This window comes from Meleagris gallopavo, chromosome 12 (assembly GCF_000146605.3).
Source record: "Meleagris gallopavo isolate NT-WF06-2002-E0010 breed Aviagen turkey brand Nicholas breeding stock chromosome 12, Turkey_5.1, whole genome shotgun sequence".
Taxonomy (NCBI): domain Eukaryota; kingdom Metazoa; phylum Chordata; class Aves; order Galliformes; family Phasianidae; genus Meleagris; species Meleagris gallopavo.
The window spans coordinates 13,219,856-13,233,750 of NC_015022.2; the positions used below are offsets into that span (position 1 = coordinate 13,219,856).

Sequence of the window (13,895 nt, forward strand, 5' to 3'; positions counted from 1 at the left end):
ATTTTATCTTAGTAGTTCAGAGAGCTTCAGTAGCAAGCAGGTGGCTCTTAGGGCTCCTGCACAGACCATCAGAGCATCCCCCTCACCTGCAGCGCTGCCGATCTGCATCAGCACTCAACTCTGAAAACTGCTGTGTGTTCCTAGCTTGGGAGAAGCTAAATCAAATGACAGTGCAACTAAAGAACTGTTGTGTTGTGTGGTTTTTCTTTTTTTTTCATTAAAGCAAAACTGGTAGGAAAGGAAATGCACTCAGCAACTTCCAAGTTGGAGCAAACCTTTGAGTTATTTTGGAGCTGATAAGGTCCTATCACCATTCACAGATCCACTCGGCCAACTGACCTCAGAGAGTTTGGAATAATCATGCAAGGAACAGAAGTGACTTGCTGCATTCCTCTTCTGTGCTGTACTCCACAGCTGTATGAACACCCCACTGTCTGCACATGCTTCTATAGAGGCAGACTTGGCAGTGCTACGTGAACAACTGAGCTTGACGATGCTAGAGGTCTTTTCCAACTGAAATGACTCTATGATTCTGCATCGAGGGCTGTCCTCAAACCTTCCCCTTCTGCTGAGGGTGACACAAATGTGCTCACAAAGCAAAGGACATGCACCTGGCATGCCAACCTTTGGATCTGCTGCACAGTGGTTTTGTCCATGTGAATATATTTTTCTGCCCAGAAACAAGTGCACAATGCTGCACAGGCATGGGACCGAAGAGCTGTCTCCTCAGAGTTCACTCTGCTCTGACCTATCTCACCGACGTGCTCTGAAATTGCCAGTGCTCTGCCTTAGAAACAAGCTGGAGAAGCTGACAAAATCCAGAGGAAGAGAAGCCTAGCGGTAATGCAAAGAGTGGAGGAAAGAAAGCACAAATAACAGAACCAAGGTCCCTCAAAGCAGATTTCCAGCCACCTTTCCCATAAGCCATCAGGCTTGCAGGAAGGGATGTCGAACAACTGGAGAAATAGATCCTGGCAATACAAATCTTTATGTAAGACATGAGAAGGAATGAGCTGTAGCTCCAAGAGAGTGCTTAAAAAAAAAGCTGCTTAGCGTTCTTCCTACTTGATGACCTTCTGTCCTGGCTTCCTAGGGTTGCCTTCCAAGCCTCCCCAGTTTCTCTTTTCTGCATCACTTTAAATATACTCCAAGTTCTGCTTGATTCTGGAAACAGTTTGACACGTAACTCCTCCCGCCCCACATAAATCTCTTTGGAGATCTTCAATTTTATTTGTTTCCTGATTTTTTCTTTTGAACACTGCTACTCTTCCCCGGTGTGCAGTGCCTTGCTGAAACCCAGCACCCTCGCCATGAGCACCAAGGGGCGTGCGGGTCAGTGGCATTATAGCTGGGGCAGTAGGACAAAATATTTGATATCCAAACGCTCCCTGAAAGGCATCACCTATCCCCACGGGCCGAGCTAAGCTTGGCTGTACAGACCTAAGCATATCCCAGTGGATACATAGATACAGAGATGGGTATGTACAGTATATCTATATATGCCAGTGTGTACGCACCATTTGTACAGTCCTAATCTTTTTCTGAATGCTTGGTTTTGGTTACCTTCCCCAGAAAAGGGGAATATGAAGGCACAGACCCCTTAAGGCTATTTTCTCTCATCCCTTAGCAGTACGAACAGACTGCAAACATCCGTCCCAACCGACCTGAATCCAGGTTTGCACAGGGAGATGGTACCACTTGCTGTGCGGGAAGCCTCTGCGGTGACAACTCACGCAAACCCAAGGAAAGAGGCCCTTTCCCACCACTTTATAAACTTTCAGAACGTTTTAATGAAAACCTCCAGATGCTTGTCAGGTGCAGGCACCAGCACTGTGCTGTGGGTCGGGCAGGGAGATGTCCACTGTATGAAAGCTGAGAGTGACCGATGGAGCCGTCCCCACTCAGCAGAAGATCTCCTCACCCTCTGGAGGTGCTTCTGATGAATGAGAATCTGAGGGGAAAAGAAACAAGTGGGAATCACTATGGGAATACAGCAATATAGCAAGCAGAGCAGGATTCCCTTCAGATATGTGGAAACCCTGTTTCTCTACCCAATCCTTTGGGGACCTTGAAAGATGTCGAGTTCCCAGTGAGCTATCAGGAAATTACAGCCATTAGGAAAACTGCTGAATTTCCTGGACATGAGCTGGAAAACATGAATGAGTTAAGATGTATCAGCGGGTCACCTGAAAGCTTGAGATCAACCTGTGTATGGGCAAGAGGTCTGAAGTGCAGAACTGAGTGCTATGGGGATGAAAAACTATGGGAGGGTAAAAAAAAGCCACATTTAGTTTTTAGATCAACAGACAAGGTAGACCAGCTCGGGGGGAGTGTCCAGGGGAAGGGTTGGAGGCATTGCTTACAAACTAGAACAGAACTATAAATGTCAGCAGTGCTGCCAGAGGATCTCGAGGCAGACCGGAAGATTCCACGCAGGTTCGGAAAGCATGAAAGCGTGATCCCTTCTGAGGCAGAGCAAGCTGAAAAACACAGAGAGAAGCCATCTTGTGGAAGCTGCTCAGAATAGGACATGGAAGGGAAGGAGAAGAGAGGCAACATGGCCCTCTGACAACCCCAGCGGCTGTGGAGGAGAGGTCACTTGAAGCTGGGAATTTCACTCATCACACCTGATCTTCTCTGTCCTTCTCTGTTACCATCTCTGTTCAAGGCCAAATAGCTTCCACAGGTTCACTGGCTGGAAGGGAATTCCAGCTCATTGACCCTAAAAACACATCTGCGACCTCCTGACACTCACCAGATTCCTGGGAGCGATGTCCCCTGCCCTTTTTCTTCTTTTCCTTCTTTTCCTTTGGTTTGGATAAACTGAAGAGGCGAGTAGGCATCTGGGGCTGTTCCTCAGCTGCTTTGTTAGTCTGGTTTGTTGTGCTAAGCAAATGGGAAGTGCTTTTCTCTTTGTGCGTCCTTGAAAGATTGTTCCTTTTGGGGGAGACAGACAGTTCTGCATCAGAGTGCCCTTGCTTAGGAAACGAGGGGCTCTTCTGCTTGGAGGTGCCTTCGAGGCTGGATTGGGAGCAAACCCTTGCAAGTTTCTCATGTCGATTTGACACCTAAAGAAGAAAAGAAACAAGTTTCACTGGTGCATGGAAGAAGGTAGTGGAGAGTCTAGAGAGAGAAAAGATGTTTCCAAGACCACTCACAGAGACCACCACTCATTCAGCAGCTACAAAGCAGAGTCATGCAGGCAAAGCCCCTTCTGTGTAAGACAGGCAACGCATACAGAGTAACGCTCCTGTATCTTTTACTCCCACATGTAAAATCAACAAACCAAGGGCAAACATTCTCTAAGATCTCGATACCACGACTCACCCGGCGCTATTAGTGCACACAGACAGTGGCAGCAGGCCAAGAGGAGTGTGCTCTCCGGGCAGCATGCAGCACCAGCCAGGCATGTGGCAAAGGAAGCCTTCCCAAGAGAAAGATGAAAGCAAAACATTTCCCTGATTTTTCTTAACGTCTGTCTCAGGGTATAATTGAGCCCTCACATTCAAAGGGAAGATCAAAACAACAGCTCAACAAAGCCTGCCGAGCCCTCTATTAATAGCTCTGAACTGTCAGTGAGATGCCTGCATGAGAAGGAGCTTCCTTCCCTTGATCCTGAGCCCTCAGTTACTTTACCTCTCGACCTCTCCCATAGCACCCCATGCCCCAGCGCACTGATGGATGCTGAGGAAGCTGTACTGTGTGCTCCTGGCCTGACCAGGGCTGGGCTGGGAAGGAGCAAGCGATCCCTGGGTGATTTGCTTTACAGAGTTTACTGCTGAGCTCTGCAATTAGTCCATTCAGGCACCCAAAATAATTTCAGTTCCGCAATCCAGCATTTACAAGCTAATTTTGTTACAGCTCTAAGCAAATTGCATTCGAAATCAGGGAGTTATAAACAAACAAACGTTCAACAGCTGGCTTAAGGTTCAAACTCAACCCATGTTTTGCAAACTGATGCATGCTCTCCTCAGCATGCTAAAAAATGCACAGCACAGAACAAGATCTGTGCTTTTTAGCTCTGGACAGTCCTATACCAGAAGCTTCTCACACCAGAGCAAGTGACCTTTGGGCCACGTCCGGACTGTAGATGCCTCTTTAGGACAGGGACACCACTTGTCTCTGCTGGATAATGCTTGTGGAGGCAGACTTAAGCCCACAGTCTGTAAACAAAAAGGCATTGACAGAGCCACTGTATGTCAAAGTGAGCAGCAACATTTGGGCTGTTCCTTAGAATAAATCCTCATCTGCCTCAATGCTCCACAAAGCCAAATCCATGTGGAGTGAATGTGGAAGGCAACACTTCAGACATCCCAGCGCATCCTCCCCACATGCCTCTGCCAAACAGAGGCACAAGGAAGTGCGAAATGCTCGGCAGCAATGCTTCAGTGGCTTTTGAGGTGTAAGGAAAGAACCAGCTTTAAGCGTCAGGCCCTGCATACCCAGGGCTGGGCTAAAGCCAGGCAGTTGGTGCCTCAGGGCAGACAGCCGACTGGGAGCTCCCAGCAGAGCACAGCTCCCTGTGAGAGCCTGCCTGTTGGCAGCATTTACCTGGTTGTCATCATGCTCCAACCACATTTGAGGTTGTCGCTCTATGTCCTTCCTGAGTTGCTCCCACTCCTTATCCAGCTGCTTCTGCTTACTGTGAAGTTTCTCCATTTCAAGCTGGTAGGAGGCTTTCAACTGCCGCAGCTCATCCCGCCTGCACTCCAGCTCCTGCCACCCTTTCTGGATCTCCTCCTCCCTCTTGGCCAGTTGGATTTCCAGCTCCGCCAGCTTCTTCTCCCGTGCTTCGCACTCCTTCTCTGCCCTCCTCTTCTCCTCCTGGTGCTGAGCCTGTTGCTTCTTCAGGTTGGCGAGTTCTTGGCGCTGCTTCTCCAGGTTGCGCTGCTTCTCCTGCTCCAGCAGTGAGGCTGGGCGGAAGAAGCCTCGGGACAGGGCCCTCTCACTCAAGGCCAGCTTCTGGCCCTCGATGTAGGTGTCCTGCTGTAGGACAACGCCCTGGGAGGGAAGGAGGGAGACATCACTGCAGGGCCCACTCCAGGATGAGCAGCTCCACATCCGAGCAATCGGGGCACTGCCAAACTGCATCTTTTTCTACCATGTTTAGCATTCAGCTGAGGATGCCGTAGTGGCAGCTTTGCTGGTCTAAACATCCACCTGCAGCTTCCCAAATGGAAGCAGCGTGCCAGGCAGCAGCTGATTACTGTTGCTGTGCTGGGAGGCTGAACACAAATCTGCTGCAGGTATACTCCTGTATGGGCCATGCAGGAGTGGGGAAGAGGAAGGGCTTCTGGACTGTGTCCAGGCCTGGAGCACACAACACAAGAAAGGTGTGGAGCTGCCAGAGTGGGTTTAGAAGAAGCCATGAAGATGCTCAGAGGGTTGGAGCTGACTGAGGGAGCCGGGCTTGTTCAGCCTAGAGAGGAGAAGGCTCCAGGGTGAGCTCATTCCATGGCTTGGGCAAGCAGCGTGTGGAAGTAGAATGAAAGGGCAACATACCTGCAGAGCACTGAGCAGCTTACGGAGGCTGGTAACACTTTGAAGGACCTGCTACAAGAAAACAAAAGCACTGTTATTAGACCCCACTTGGTGCCAGGGCAGTAATAAAGCAACTTCCTTTTCCACTGTGACTCACTGGTGAGTCCAAGCTGCTGTCCCTCTATACCTTCTGTTTTTCTCACTCATCACCTGCAACAATTCTATCATTCCCTGGTACACAGCCCTCTTTCACTCTGGCAGACCCATACAAATTCTCTTGTCGTTTCACAGGAAAACTGTAGTGCAGCAGACACACAAATACAGCAAGTATACTAATGAAGGTTCCCAGAAAACAGGTACATGCAAACAATCGTGCATCGCCAAGTAGCCAAGAGCAAAACACTTTGGAGTAATGCTCTAGCCCAAAACATATGTTTAGCCCAGCTAAAAAAATTCTCTGAATCTCATATATTCACCTATTGAAGAAGAAAAAAAACACAGAATAAGAGAAAAACACAGTGGTGTTTGCAATATTGGTGCTATAGCCAGTGTTAAGAGAACAGCTTCTCATTCTGACTTTAATGCTAATTGGAGTTATGAATGTGTATCAAAGGGAGAATAGAAATCTAATTGCCCCAAATCACTGCACCTGCAACATAAAATTAAACTCTCTCTGTCTGCAGATGCACAATAAATACAGTCCTGCACATCCTAGTGGTAATTAACCCCTGATGCCTATAATCAGCACATATCATCCCGCTGGCAAGCAGATGACAATTAGCAAATTCCCTGTCTGAACATCCAAGGTTAAACAAATAAACGACACAGTGGGTTCAGCTGAATGTATTTAAAAGTCCACGTGTGCTCCAGCTAAAGTAATGTATTTTCTTTTACATTATCACCTATTGAGACAAATTCACTTATCACTTAAATGAAGAAAACAGCAACAGAATCGATTCTTACCTCGCTGTTCCTTTTCAATATGAACATCAGGTTAGCATTTCCAGCCTGTGAAAAGATCACGCTTCATATGAGGACAAATGAGAAATCGTAACAAATATGTTGTGAAGCAGAACTAACGACAGATACATTAATCCCCCTCCCCTCCACGTTCGATTCTGGGACGATTCATGTATGTTTTCAGGTGAGTTAGAATGGCATCAAATCACGTATTAATTAGGTATCATTTAGAGTTATGTGCTGAATCGATCCCCAGGAAGAATAGGTGCAAGGTTCTATGTGACCCTGTCATTTTAATAACGACGCATAATTGAACACATGCTTCAGCTGATCTGCAGACAGATGGCACAACCTCTGCCACAAAGGAATACTATTGGATTTTAAATGGTTCTCAAGTCAGGATATTAACTACAGCAGTATTTTGGTCTCCATACTTCCAATTTGATTTTATATTATTAGAATACAGCTCCTTGCCAACAAATTCGGGCCCTTTTCAAGACTTGAATTGTCACCTTCTTGAACTCAGAGTGGCCCTATAGATAAACCATGCAATACCTTCTTTAAAACACCATCTGACTCTGTTCTCCGTAGATCCTGAGCATCGTCGCCTTCATCCTTCGTTCCACCTAAAGCAAGAAGCCAGCATTGACACTGGTTATTCAACGTTTTAAGCCACAGATGAACTTGCTAGTATCTGAGATTTCATACAGACAATGAGATGTGTCACAAGAAGGGCCACAGAGCTCTTTGCACTTTAACCAGATGTGTTTGCTTTCTTCATGCACTCAGTGTGTGAATTCAGACAAATTTTGACTTTGGTTTCAAACAATATCCTGATAAATCCGACATACACCTTTAACTTGTGCTCTGTCTAGCCCCCAAAGTGCTTTCTGCAAAAAAAAAAAAAAAACAACAAAAAAAACACAAAAAAACCACTCACATTTGCTAACAAGTCATGAGGCAGAACAAAAGCAGATGGAGAAAAATAGCAATATCATCTCAGAGTGTATTATTGCAGGTACAGTTTCAGTGCCTCTCTGTCCAAATGTAATTTACAGCTGGGTTAGACTGCTGTGCAATACTGCTGTGTGATTTTATGTTAACAATTCGTCAGCAGTCTTAGTCATCAGAAACCTCTATCTTCAAAGGGATACTGGACATCTCTGTCTAGCTTCTCCCTGCATGGCTCCTATCACTGTTCCCAAGCACTGAACTGACTCATGGGGCCAGGAGGGCTGCAGCCATCACAGACCTGTTTTCTCACCACCTTCCGAGGCAGACTTTGCTACTTAAGACTGACCCTCACCCTCCTAGCAGACCTTTTTTTTGCTGCAACTCATCGTGGTACCTTCCACAGCTGAATAAACAGGTCATGCTTTATTTTCCTAACATCTCCCAAGACCCTATAACTATTGAACTACAATCTAATTCAAAAGATGGTATTTCTAGGGGTAAATAAAAAAATCACTCATCAAACAAAAAACAGCAGAAAGCAAGGAGGGGGGAGAGTGCTGGGCAATGAACAGCTTGAGGTTATGCCATTCATTCATCACCACAACAGAAAGAGGCCCAGTCTTGAACAACCAACCCCCTCCAGCCCTCAGCGTGAATATATTTGTCACGATGATGACAAGGCCTGTTGAGAGCTTTGCAGCTTTCCAATAGCCGGAAAAATCTCTACATAGTTCTCATGTCTGACTGTCTGGAGCTAACACTGCTCCTTTAATGCAGAAGGTCAGACGGGGTCCAACATCCCAATGCTGAGACAGACACTAGCGCAGCAAAACTGGCTGTATTGGGAGCATGAGAGAGACCACAGAGAAAGGAATTTGAGGACAGGGAAGTTTCTGATGACTAGGGGAAAGAAAGAGAGCATTGGGAAGCAGCCAACACTGCAGCTGAAATGAATATTCAGTCATTTGCTTGAGAGAGATTTAATTGCAGGAATAACACACGCAGTTGTGTGTGGAAATCAAATGCACAGAGAGCACAGACAGACGAAGGTGTTTGGTACAGCAGTACCATCATCATTTGCAAAGGCAACAGCACTGGTCTCCTGCTGGAAGGCAACTGAAGGATGAAGAACAGAACTGCAGGCATGCAGAACATGAAGAAGGTACTTTTAATGAAGCCAATTGTTTGTGTGTAGCACGTAAGTAAAGCAGGAAAGATGATTTAGAGAGAAAATAGAGAGTCGGGAGTGAAGAGTTCAATCCTCACATAGCCACAAGTTCTCAACTACCATTTCACCTGTACCTTTTTCCTAATCTGATATTTAATCTAGCTACTAGCATTGCAGAAGAGTACAGTAATCCAAACAGACCATCTGCTGAAGTCCTTCAGAAGGAACAGGACAGGATGACATGAAATATCATTAACAAATGCTGCTATGGGAGCACATAACTACTTACCCTTGGAGGCATTCATCTGGTGACTGTCAAATCCTCCAAAAGTTTCTGCCCTTTTAGGAAGAGAGACGGGGCCAACTCCTCCTTCTTCGTCAATGGCAGCACTGCTGAGTTGCTGCACAAGGGTGCTGCCCAGGTTCCTGTTCACCAGGTCTTGCAACAGTTCCACTGGGAAGATAAAATCAGCAATCTCTCTGTTACAGACCACCTCAGGCTTCTGAGCTATTTCCATCTCTATCTTCATGTGTTTTTCTATACTAAAGAAGAAATGTTTCTACAATGACACAACAACATGTGTCTCCCTTGCAAAAACTCACAACAGCATTTAATGATTTTCACTCTTTCCAAAAAACACACTGAAAAGTTGTGTCAGTTTTCATTCAACCTTGCATTTGCCGATAGACTGCTTGTTCCCTGCAGACACCCTGAATACCTGCAGGAATTGGAGTCCCCCCAAACCTTGCTGAGCCCAAAGCACAGCGAAAGACAGCATGGTCTGTACTTCAGACAAGGATGAAATCTTGGGCTGTCCCTGACCTCAGCCCAGATTCAACACAGGCTTGTTCTTTGTGCTAAGACCTCTTTTGTGCCTTCTTTCAACAGCCATCAATATCTGCTTCCTTTCCTGATCCTCAGTATCTGTCCCTGACACACCATGAGTAGCAGTATCTCTTTATCTATGCTGTTATTCATTCACTGGGAACAAATAGGCTGCCCCTGTAAACACCGTGCTTGAGAACCAAGGGACTCACTGAAGGTGAGAGTGCTGTTTAGTGCCACGCTGAACTTGCTCACCTTCATTTATTGCAGTTTTCATAATGGCTTCTCCTTTTGGTGCTTCTTCAGTGTTGGCTCTGAAGAGCAGCCTGGAACCCGGCATGTCCTCTTGCATAGAGGAGTCTGCCATGTCACTGAAGATTTTGGCCTTTTCCTCCAGCAAGAGGAGGATCTGTCTATCCTTCTGCTGAAGTTGTTCTGTGGAGGTGAGCAGAAAACAGGAGTGAAGACTGAAAACAAAAGCTTTGGGAAGGAAGGAGAGCTATTCCTGAGATACTGGCCCCATCTAGTGGAATGCGGTGACACAGCTCTGCCCCTTGCAATCTCGCACAGCAACTGCATGCAGCAGGAACAAAGCACTGAGCTGTAAACAAGGTGAGGTGCAAACAAAGACTGCAACCATTTGCTGGATGCAGGATCCTCATTTCCCTGAAAAAGTTCAACTGTGCACACGGAAAAGGGCCACAAAACCCAACAATTGCTGTAAACTTCTGAAAACTTTTTTTTGAAAACAAGCTCTGTCTTCCTGTCCTGGGCAGTTCCTTACCTTTCAGCGCTCTGATTCTTGTGTCTGACAATTTCTTTTCAAATTCAGACTCACAAGGGACTCCTTCATCCTCATCCTTATCCCTGCATGAAAGAGACACATCTCAATAACTATCAGAACATGACCACGTGCATCACTCACCCTTCCAGAGCAGCTTGGTAGCTTACATGGTACTTATTGTGTCTTGAATGATCTGTATCCAGCCGTTCCGCTCTTCTTTGGAGCTGGCATGCACTTCCACCATTTCGGGATCTTTCACACCCATGCTGATCAGGAACAAACCCTTCTCTTCATGAGCCACTTCCCGTACGATTAGCTTCTTCAGAGAGATCACAGTGGATTTCTGGTCCTTCAGATGGAAGGAAACGGGTGAGGAGGGGCCAAACTACCTCACAATGAACATTCTAAACGTCCCACTACCAGTGCAACGAACACACTCAGGCAGTAAATATTTTTTGAAGCTGCTGGCTAATTAAAATAAGCATTTTGCTGGGGTCACAAACCAGAGAAGGGCTTGCTTTCTTCTACATTCCTGTAGGAAAACCAATTTCACTTCGGTCCATTTCAACAGGGAAGTAATTTAAAACGGAGTTTGGGGTTTTAAAAACTCTACCATATTTTTGCTCTATCCCCAGCAGACCTTTGATCTCATCTCCTCCTGCCCACACTCTTGAATCTGTCATTAATATTACAGCCCCTTATATGTAGTGAAGCTTGCTAGCAGCTGCTTCACACATATTGTCTTCACAGTGTCACCCTAGGATAGAATAACACCTTACTTTCAAATCTCACAAAAACCTGCCTGTTCTCAGAAGCACAGTGGATGCCTGTGATGGACTAGACTTGTACATAAGAGGGTGCTCACTATGTGCTATAGTCTCTGTGTAAACAGCCTGCCTGGGTTAAAATATCCCATTGCTGCTGTGTGGGTGCCTTTGTGCACTTTCCAGGATGCTACACTTGGGTGACTTGGCAGCAATCACTAGCAGGACTTCTGTGCAAATCAGCTCCCTCTGTGTAGAGCCCCAGAGGAACTGGAATAACAGATTATCAACTTCCAAAATATTCCAATGGCCAAAAGAACACAAGGCTTAGCCAGTCCAAACTGTGTCTGCAACAGACCTAGTTAGCTACCAGACTGCCTTTCAGTAGAAGATCAGTGTGCCTCGACCTTTAGGAGACTGCATTCAAAAGTGACAGGTTTTGCTTTGGTGCATTACAACTGCATTCTCCTGACATTTATCTGTACGCTGCTCTGCTGAATTTACTGCAGTGGTGTTCTCTACCCCCTCCCCAATAGCATTTCATAATATATGATAAGATTTGTTTTTACAATGCTTGACTTATCCCATTACTCCCCTTCTCCCCAGCTCATGGCTTCAGTTTGCACAAACTGAAAAGGAGAATGTGCGTGGAGTGGCAGGAGGATTTTAAAGGCCAATTATCAGCGGTGCCAAGGCACTGCAGAAATCACCAGGGGGAGGTGTGGAACAATGACATGTTTTCCAATTGAAAAAACAGAGCTTGCCCAACAAACAGAAATGTTCTAAGCAGGAAAATGAAGTTGTTTAGCAGGCAGCGGCTGGCTTTACTGCATAACACACAGCAAGGGACCCTCACACAGAAAAGCAAAGGAGAAGAAAAGATTGAAACCTTACCAGTGAGGCAAAGACATATTTCTGGTCCTTCTCCTGAAGGAATATGAGCATGTCAGAGAGGAGAACAGCCTGGACTTCTGCAAAAGGAAAAAAATATATATATAGGTGCTGTATAACCACGCAGCACACTCCTAAGCACTTTTATCTTTTAATAACACTGGCCACTGGGGAGCACAAGGGCTGGTCTGGGATCAACTCCTGGTTAGATGCTGGAAGGGCCACGTAATGCAGAGCTGCCCTGGGAACACCCCTGGGTGGGAGGGCTGCTTTCCAGCCATGAACTGCCCAGAGGTAGGACATGGCATAGCAGCAAGAACTGGAGACATAGAACAGAACTGTTTTCTCAAGCAATCAATATTTCAGCCCATGAGCAAAGTATCAGCACAGGAAGTTGGGGGTTTTATGTCTTTTTCAAAGAGTAGTTTGGGGAGTGTAAATTATTGTGCAACAGCAACATTTGTCAGCTGCACTTTCTTTCCAGGAAACAGCGACTTCAGGAGCCACCACTAGCTCTGTTCACAGACAAATAAAACCCCTGCTAACTCCAAGGGGAGCTAACAGAGCCCAGCTTGAGATGCAGGACCTTTATTTCATGGGAAAAGGAAGCACAGCATCAAGCAATTGAGAGGATTTTAAATCAGAATACGGACATTTCCCAAAGTACACGTACAGCCTTCCAAGTCTCCTAATGACACAGCATAAAGCTGCACAGTAAGTACCAAGTACAATACCCCACCCATATCCCTCAGTACAAAGAGTTTTTGTATTATGTACTTGGGAAATCTTGTGACAGACAGGAAGCAAACCAAAAAGTGAAATCATCCCATGGTAATTCCTTCCATTCTGCTTTAGGAAGACAGGATCTGTTTTGGATAAAAGAACCACCAAATTTTAATCAAAGCTGCAAAATGAACTCAAAGCCCTAGGAGGTCTGCAGGAGTCAGCATCTGACTCTATTCTTCCCTATCACCATATTTTCTGTGCACTCTGCAAGAGGGGAAATGCTGAAAATAAGCAAGAAAAAGTTCTTCTCAGATTTCTCTCTGCTCCACCTGAAGTACCACAAAATAGCCAAAGGATCAGAACCAGCTGCTCACCTACTGGAATCTATAGGACCTGCTTTTGCTGGGAACTTGCACTACAGAAGTAGGCATTTCTGTGACTTAGAAATACAAATGCAGCCTGTGCTTATCACAGTATTTCACAACGGCAGCATAACTTGCTTGATCCACCTTATGAAGTCATTAGTAAATTTGGGAGCTTGGAAAACAAACAAAGTTCCTGTTTCCAAAACGCCAAAATAAATCATATCCAATTTGAAATTGCTGTCAAAGCCTCCCAGGGCAGAAGAACAAGTACTGGGTATACCAATCTGAGGAGCAATCCTGTGCCCAGAGAGGGAAGCATTACCTTTTAACCGTCCAGCTGCATTTTTCAGTGACACAGGCCCGTCTCGGATGAGCTTCCGATGTCGCAAATCCTCTCTTGCAAACATCTGACCGCTTTTCATCCTCATGATGGACTTGCTGTCTGTCCGGTTGTAAATCTCATCCAGGCGCATTTTCTTTTCATAGTTACTGACTTTGCTATTGACTGCAGCAATCACATCTTTAACAAGGTTTAATGACTGAGTCAAGTCTTCATGTTCCACTTCATTTTCTTTGAACAGAAAGAGAAAGATTTCCATTTCATTTTATCCTCGTGGACATCCCTGTTTTCTCTTTACTTCCTTCCTCTTCTCCCTCTCAGATTCCTGCATTATAACTGTTTAATATTCTCCCAACAGGTTGCATCTTTCCCTGCTAAGGAGAGCTTCACAACACCTTTCACATATACGTTTGAGGCGAGGAGCTGTTCCAATACACTTTAAGACAGTGGATATGAAACGAGCAAACTAACCACATATTTTAGCTGTTATAAAAAAAAGTAAGCTGGAAGACTCTGGAATCTGAGCACGCTGGCTCTTTAACTAGCTAGAGATAGACTGTGTCAGTGAAAGCAAGGCACCTGATCAACTAACACTAAACAGAGAGATGAAACCTGGTTACCCCATTATACCAGTGT

At 45.7% G+C, this 13,895-nt stretch overlaps 1 protein-coding gene and 1 long non-coding RNA gene across 5 annotated transcripts in view; one reads left to right on the top strand and one right to left on the bottom strand.

Moving 5' to 3' along the window:
• The window catches only part of AKAP13 (A-kinase anchoring protein 13), a 172,430-nt gene continuing 158,535 nt past the window's right edge, over nt 1–13,895 (bottom strand). For 3 of the 4 annotated variants that reach the window (XM_031555333.1, XM_019619516.2, XM_019619517.2), the window contains 13 exons: nt 13,242–13,490; nt 11,832–11,908; nt 10,341–10,522; nt 10,174–10,256; nt 9,645–9,824; nt 8,853–9,017; nt 6,997–7,067; nt 6,445–6,489; nt 5,503–5,553; nt 4,552–5,001; nt 2,756–3,068; nt 2,364–2,480; nt 1–1,951 (listed from right to left, as the gene is read on the bottom strand). In XM_031555333.1, the coding sequence (XP_031411193.1) occupies nt 1,902–1,951; nt 2,364–2,480; nt 2,756–3,068; nt 4,552–5,001; nt 5,503–5,553; nt 6,445–6,489; nt 6,997–7,067; nt 8,853–9,017; nt 9,645–9,824; nt 10,174–10,256; nt 10,341–10,522; nt 11,832–11,908; nt 13,242–13,490 (2,033 nt within the window). In that variant the 3' untranslated portion in view covers nt 1–1,901. The remainder of the gene's footprint in view (nt 1,952–2,363; nt 2,481–2,755; nt 3,069–4,551; nt 5,002–5,502; nt 5,554–6,444; nt 6,490–6,996; nt 7,068–8,852; nt 9,018–9,644; nt 9,825–10,173; nt 10,257–10,340; nt 10,523–11,831; nt 11,909–13,241; nt 13,491–13,895) is intronic. The other variant, XM_031555334.1, reaches the window with a different exon arrangement.
• Nucleotides 10,580–13,703, top strand: LOC109369647. Its single transcript, XR_002118971.2, has 3 exons — nt 10,580–10,617; nt 12,313–12,542; nt 13,618–13,703. It is a non-coding gene; the product is annotated as an uncharacterized LOC109369647 (long non-coding RNA).